The 6,062-nt window shown below is 64.9% G+C and overlaps 2 protein-coding genes across 2 annotated transcripts in view; both read left to right on the top strand.

The window, feature by feature from the left end:
* Positions 1-4,758, top strand: part of LOC106894725 (acylamino-acid-releasing enzyme-like) — a 12,197-nt gene extending 7,439 nt beyond the window's left edge. The window contains exons 2-22 of the mRNA XM_014953572.1: positions 506-635; positions 731-857; positions 990-1,083; positions 1,179-1,254; positions 1,333-1,496; positions 1,569-1,706; positions 1,795-1,886; positions 1,963-2,003; positions 2,080-2,201; positions 2,328-2,388; positions 2,460-2,557; positions 2,644-2,695; positions 2,781-2,869; positions 2,942-3,080; positions 3,151-3,234; positions 3,312-3,392; positions 3,497-3,585; positions 3,699-3,889; positions 3,960-4,062; positions 4,401-4,507; positions 4,598-4,758. Coding sequence (XP_014809058.1) covers positions 506-635; positions 731-857; positions 990-1,083; positions 1,179-1,254; positions 1,333-1,496; positions 1,569-1,706; positions 1,795-1,886; positions 1,963-2,003; positions 2,080-2,201; positions 2,328-2,388; positions 2,460-2,557; positions 2,644-2,695; positions 2,781-2,869; positions 2,942-3,080; positions 3,151-3,234; positions 3,312-3,392; positions 3,497-3,585; positions 3,699-3,889; positions 3,960-4,062; positions 4,401-4,507; positions 4,598-4,703 — 2,184 coding nt within the window. The 3' untranslated portion in view covers positions 4,704-4,758. The remainder of the gene's footprint in view (positions 1-505; positions 636-730; positions 858-989; positions 1,084-1,178; positions 1,255-1,332; positions 1,497-1,568; positions 1,707-1,794; positions 1,887-1,962; positions 2,004-2,079; positions 2,202-2,327; positions 2,389-2,459; positions 2,558-2,643; positions 2,696-2,780; positions 2,870-2,941; positions 3,081-3,150; positions 3,235-3,311; positions 3,393-3,496; positions 3,586-3,698; positions 3,890-3,959; positions 4,063-4,400; positions 4,508-4,597) is intronic.
* LOC106894728 (acylamino-acid-releasing enzyme-like) overlaps positions 609-6,062 on the top strand; it is a 12,622-nt gene continuing 7,168 nt past the window's right edge. Inside the window, exon 1 of the mRNA XM_014953575.1 lies at positions 609-703. The gene's annotated coding sequence lies outside the window, so the exon portion shown is untranslated. The remainder of the gene's footprint in view (positions 704-6,062) is intronic.

The following is a 6,062-nucleotide window of genomic DNA, read 5'->3' on the forward strand; positions in this document are numbered from 1 at the left end:
GCTCTGCGGCCCCCAGGGCTGCCCCCGCCCTGTCCCAGTAACAGCCCCCAGTGCCGTCCTGATCCCCCCTGTGCACCCCAGTAATGGCCCTCGCTGCCCTCCCACCCACCGGGCTCTGCACCCCCGGTAACTGCCCGTGTGCCCCATTAACAGCCCCGTTAAGCACCCACCGAATCCTCCCTGTGCCCCAGTGACAGCCCCAGCTCGGCACCCCCAGGCGCTGCCCCCAGCACCCGAATAACTGCCCACCCCCCCGGTAACCACTGGTACCCCGGGACTGCCCCTAGCCCTCCAATAACTGCCCCCATTACTCCCATACCACCCCTACCCCGCCTGTGCACCCCACAAAACTGCCCTGAAATCGGCACTAATTCCCCAATAACTGCCCCACCACCCTCCTAATCCCCCCTCCCCACGTATCCTGGTGCCCCAGAAACTGCCCCCTATGCCCCACCGCTCCCCGGTTATCACCCCGTGCCCCCAGCCACCCCGGTGGGTCCTGCAGGTGCTGTCGAATGTGGAGGAGGTGGTGGAGGTGTACCGGGAGCTGAGCCGCCACCCGGGGCTCCGGGCTGCCTGCCTCGGCCCCGATGTCACCACCCAGTACGGGGGCAAGTACTGCAGCCTCTACACCGGTACGGGGACGGGGTGTCCCCCCAGGGAGGCCGGGGGGGTCTCCATCTGTCTGGCAGAGACACCCCAGGTGTCCTCACCCTCCTCCTCCTCCCAGAGTGGTCGCAGCGGGACCTGGCACGGGCCGAGAACGTCAAGTTCTGCCGCCAGTACCTGATCTTCCACGATGGCACCTCCGTCGTCTACTCGGGGCCTGCCGGCACCTGCTCTGAGATCAAGGACGAGTGAGTCCTGTCCCACCCTGTCCCCCCACACCGTCCTGTGCCCCACACCGTCCTGTCCTCCCACACCGTCCTGTCCCCCCACACCGTCCTGTCCCCCGCACCCTGGACTGACGGGCACCCCCCTGCCTGCAGGCTGCTGAGCCAGGAGTCCCCCAGCGGGGCGCTGAAGGCTGTCCTGCGCAAGGTGCCCAGCAAGGAGAAGGAGGAGGAGAAGCAGTTTCTGGAGGTGAGGGGGAGTTAAGGCGGGAGCTGGACACTCCCTGGGGCTTGGGACCAGATTCACGCTGTGCTATGGGGCTGCTCTGGCATCTCTGCCCCCAGGTCTGGGATCAGAACTGCAAGGTGAAGAGCATTGACCTGACAGCGCTGGACAAGCACGGCACCGTCTATGATGATGGTGAGGGCCTGGGGGATGCCAGGAGAGGTGGGGGGCCTGGGGGGACACGGTGGCTGGTGCTTAACCCCCCCCCTGCAGACCACTTTGGCTGCCTGGCCTGGACGCACTCGGAGACCCACCTGCTCTACGTGGCGGAGAAGAAGCGTCCCAAGGCCGAGTCGTTCTTCCAGAGCAAACCCCCCGAGCTGGATGCCTCCAACGAGGATGTGGGGTGCCCCAAGAAGGCAGATGTGCCCCTCAAGGTGGGGTCCCCCTGCCCTGGGGCTGGTGGGATCCGGTGGGGTGGCTTTGGGGCTGATGGGGTTGTTCCACAGGGCGAGCAGTTTGTGTACCACGAGGACTGGGGGGAAGCACTGAGCAAACGCAGCGTGCCCGTCCTCTGCGTCATGGACATCGAGGACAACAGCATCTCGGTGCTGGAGGGCGTCCCGGAGCACCTCTCTCCCGGCCAGGTCAGGATGGGGAGCACCAGGGAACCAGAGAAGGGAGGTTTTGGGGGCCAGCAGGAGGCTGAGCCGCTCACTGCTCCTCTTCCCCCAGGCTTTCTGGTCTCCCGATGACACCGGCGTGGTCTTTGTGGGCTGGTGGTCCGAGCCCTTCCGCCTGGGGCTGCAGCACTGCACCAACCGCCGGTGAGTCCCCGCAGGGCACCCGCCCCACAGAGCCAGGCCACCCGGCCCCATGGTGACACCCCGTCTCTGCCGGCAGGTCAGCGCTCTTCTACGTGGACCTTACCAGTGGGGCATGTGGTAAGCAGCGCGTGCCCCAACCCTGCCGGTGCCCCGGCTCCCCCCGGCCCCTCACCGTCCCCTCGTTCCCCTGCAGAGCAGCTCTCCGAGAACAACACGGCCGTGTGGTCCCCGCGGCTCAGCCCTGACCACTGCCGCATCGTCTACCTGGAGAACGACCTCTTTGGTCCCCACCAGCAGTGCAGCCGCCTCCGCATGGTGAGCAGCCCCCGGGGGGACACGCCGGTGGGACACTGGGGTGGTGGTGCCCCCCTCTCTGGGATGCAGCGGGGAATGGGCAGGCTGAGAGCCTGCAAAACTCATCCCATCCCTCGTCTCCCACAGTACGACTGGTACACTAAGCAGACCAGCACGGTGCTGGCGGCCGTGCCGCGGCAGACTTCGGGTGAGTACAGCCTTGGGGGCGGCATGGGGGGGGCACTAGGGGGATGCTGAGCACTGCTGCTCTCATGACAGGTGCCTTCCCGGGAATCTACTGCAGCGCTCTGCCGGGGCTGTGCTGGGCGGCCGACAGCCGCAGGCTGGTGCTGGACACGGCCCAGCGCAGCCAGCAGGTGAGGGCAGCTGTGCCAGGGGGGCAGGGGGGACGCCAGGGGGGGCAGGGTGGGTCCTGTGCTGGATTCTGTCCTTATCCCCCTAGGACATGTTCGTGGTTGATACGGTGACGGGCGCCACGACCTCGCTGACAGCCGGTGAGTGCCAGGCCAGGGGGACCGTTCTGGTGCCAGGGCTGGGGAGGGGGTCACACCTGCAGGTCTGACTCCCCCTTCTCCTCAGATGCCCCCCAGGGAAGCTGGTCTGTCCTCACCATTGACCGGGACATCTTGGTGGCCAGGTTCTCCACCCCTAGCTGCCCCCACACACTGGTAAGGTGCTGTCCCCTCCCCAGTGCCCACCAGCCACTCTCGGGGCTGGCACTGACCCTTCTCCCCGTGCAGAAAGTGGCCGTCCTGCCCAGCGCTGGCCTGGAGGCGCAGCTGCAGTGGGTCTGCCTGCAGGATGCCCCCCCCGTGCCCGGCATCAGCTGGGGCATCCGCACCCTGCGGCCCCTGCCGGAGCAGGAGCACCCTCAGTACAGTGAGTACACCCAGGATGGCTGGGTCCTGCCACCCCCACTAAGCTCTGACCCCACCACCCACCTCCGCAGGGGGCCTGGACTTCGATGCCATCCTGCTGCGCCCAAGCGAGGACCGCACCGCCCAGAAGCACCCCCTGGTCGTGATGCCCCATGGTAAGAACTTGCCCCTCCCCTCCCATGCTATGCCCCGGCCCTGGCTGGGCAGTATCACCCCCTTGTTCTTTTCCCAGGGGGTCCACACTCCGTCTTCACGGCCGGGTGGATGCTGTACCCAGCAGCGCTCTGCCGCGTGGGCTTCGCCGTGCTGCTGGGTGAGTGATGCCAGGGGGGCCTGGTCACTGCTGGGTGGCATGGCCACCACGGTGGGGCTGTGGCAGGGGGAGGAAGGGCTCTGACATCCCCGTCCCCCCACCAGTGAATTACCGTGGCTCGCTGGGCTTTGGCCAGGACAGTGTGGCTTCCCTGCCGGGCAACGTGGGCACGCAGGACGTGCATGATGTGCAGGTACGGCCTCAGCACACGGTCCTGACCCTGGGGCACTCCATGTCCTCCCTGGTACCCCCAAGGAGGAACAGGGGGGCCACCTGCCTCAGTGGGTGTCCCCCGTGGTGTGGCAGCTCTGCGTGGAGCGGGTGCTGCAGGAGGAGTCACTGGATGCCGGGCGGGTGGCGCTGGTCGGTGGCTCACATGGAGGCTTCCTGGCGTGCCACCTCCTCGGCCAGTTCCCTGACACCTACCACGCCTGCGTAGTCCGCAACCCGGTGGTGAACATCGCCTCCATGGTGGCCGCCACTGACATCCCCGACTGGTGAGTACTGCCGGCCCCGGCCCCTCGCCACCCCAGCCCCACACGTGACCCCCATCCTTCTTCCTGGCAGGTGCCTGACAGAGACGGGGCTGCCCTACGCGCCCGACGCCCTGCCGGACCCGGCCCAGTGGACAGAGATGCTGCACAAGTCGCCCATACGCTACGTCGACCGGGTACGGCCCCATCCCTGTCCCCGTCCTCATCCCCATCTCCATCTCCATCCCTGTCTCCATCCCCGTCCCTGTCCCTGTCCCCATCCCCATCTCCGTCCCCATCTCCATCCCCGTCCCCATCCATCTCCATCCCACCCCATCCCATCCCATCCCATCCATCTCCATCCCTGTCTCCATCCCAATCCCATCTCCATCATCTCCATCCCCATCCCATCCCCGTCCCCATCTCCATCTCCATCCCCGTCCCCATCCCCGTCCCCATCCCCGTCCCCATCCCTGTCCCCATCCCTGTCCCTGTCCCCGTCCCCATCAGCGCTGAGGCTGTGCCGCTCCCGTAGGTCCGTGCGCCCGTGCTGCTGATGCTGGGGGAGGATGACCGCCGGGTGCCCCCCCAGCAGGGGCTGGAGTATTACCGTGCCCTGAAGGCCCACGGGGTCCCCACGCGGTGAGTGGGGTGCTGGGTGCCCAGTTTTGGGCGGGGGGGGGGGGGGAGGGGGGGGCAGGGAGGGGGCTAACCCCCCCCTCTCCCTTCCAGGCTGCTCCTGTATCCGGGAAATGGCCACGCGCTGGCCGGCGTCAAGGCTGAAGCCGATGGCTTCATGAACATGGTGCTGTGGCTGGGCAAGCACCTGCGCTTCTAACAGCACACACCCCCCCCGGCCCCTGCTGCCCCCCAATAAATGACGTAGCTCAGCATCCTCGGCATCTCTGATGGTGGTGCCGGCACCGCTCCCGGTGCCCCAGGCCCTTTGTGCCAGGCTGAGGGGTGGGCTCACCCCCCACCCAGGTGGCTGGTGGCCCCTCTGCCAGGAGCTGAGGCGGTTCCCCGCCGTACGGCACGGACGGGTGTGGGATGGGGTGGCTGTGAAGGTGTGCTCCAACCCCCCACCCCCAAACCTGATCTTTGTCTTCTGTAAGCCTTGTCCGAGTGGTCACCACCCGTGGCCATCAAAATGGATACCTCTGGTCGTGACGAGTGGAGCTCAGAGTGGGTTTTGGGGAGACAGAGGACACAATAACCAAGGTCTAACTTGATCGAGTGAGTTTTGGGGGACAGAGGACACGATAGCCAAGGTTTAACTTGATTTAGTGGGTTTTGGGGAGACAGAGGACACAATAGCCAAGGTCTAACTTGATCGGCGCAGCCCCCAACCGCAGGGATGACACTGTGTCAATATGCAAATGTAACTCAATCATCTGCCCCCCCCCCCCAGTAATTAGTGAGCGGCCCAGGAGCCCTTTGAGCTGGGCTGCACCCCTTGGGTGGGGAGGTGCCTCTCAAGGTTACTCCTCGAGGCTCACAGATTCCTTGCCCCAGCAGGTCCCCAGTAAGTGGCTCGTGGTTGGGCAGACTTTGAAGCTTCACTGAGATTATATCTTAGATTAGATTATAATCCTTTGGAGCAGAAACCCTGGACCAAGTCGGGGGCTGGAATTGGATCCAGCAACACCCGGACTTCTCTCCGAGATGGAGTTTGGAAAGCAAGGGGGGGGGGGGGGGGTCTAACTTGATCGAGTGAGTTTTGGGGGACAGAGGACACGATAGCCAAGGTTTAACTTGATTGAGTGGGTTTTGGGGAGACAGAGGACACAATAGCCAAGGTCTAACTTGATCGGCGCAGCCCCCAACCGCAGGGATGACACTGTGTCAATATGCAAATGTAACTCAATCATCTGCCCCCCCCCCCAGTAATTAGTGAGCGGCCCAGGAGCCCTTTGAGCTGGGCTGCACCCCTTGGGTGGGGAGGTGCCTCTCAAGGTTACTCCTCGAGGCTCACAGATTCCTTGCCCCAGCAGGTCCCCAGTAAGTGGCTCGTGGTTGGGCAGACTTTGAAGCTTCACTGAGTTTATATCTTAGATTAGATTATAATCCTTTGGAGCAGAACCCCTGGACCAAGTCGGGGGCTGGAATTGGATCCAGCAACACCCGGACTTCTCTCCGAGATGGAGTTTGGAAAGCAAGGGGGGGGGGGGGGGTTTTTTTTTGAACCCCGACTCGG

This window comes from Calidris pugnax, unplaced genomic scaffold (genome assembly GCF_001431845.1).
Source record: "Calidris pugnax isolate Ruff unplaced genomic scaffold, ASM143184v1 scaffold247, whole genome shotgun sequence".
Taxonomy (NCBI): domain Eukaryota; kingdom Metazoa; phylum Chordata; class Aves; order Charadriiformes; family Scolopacidae; genus Calidris; species Calidris pugnax.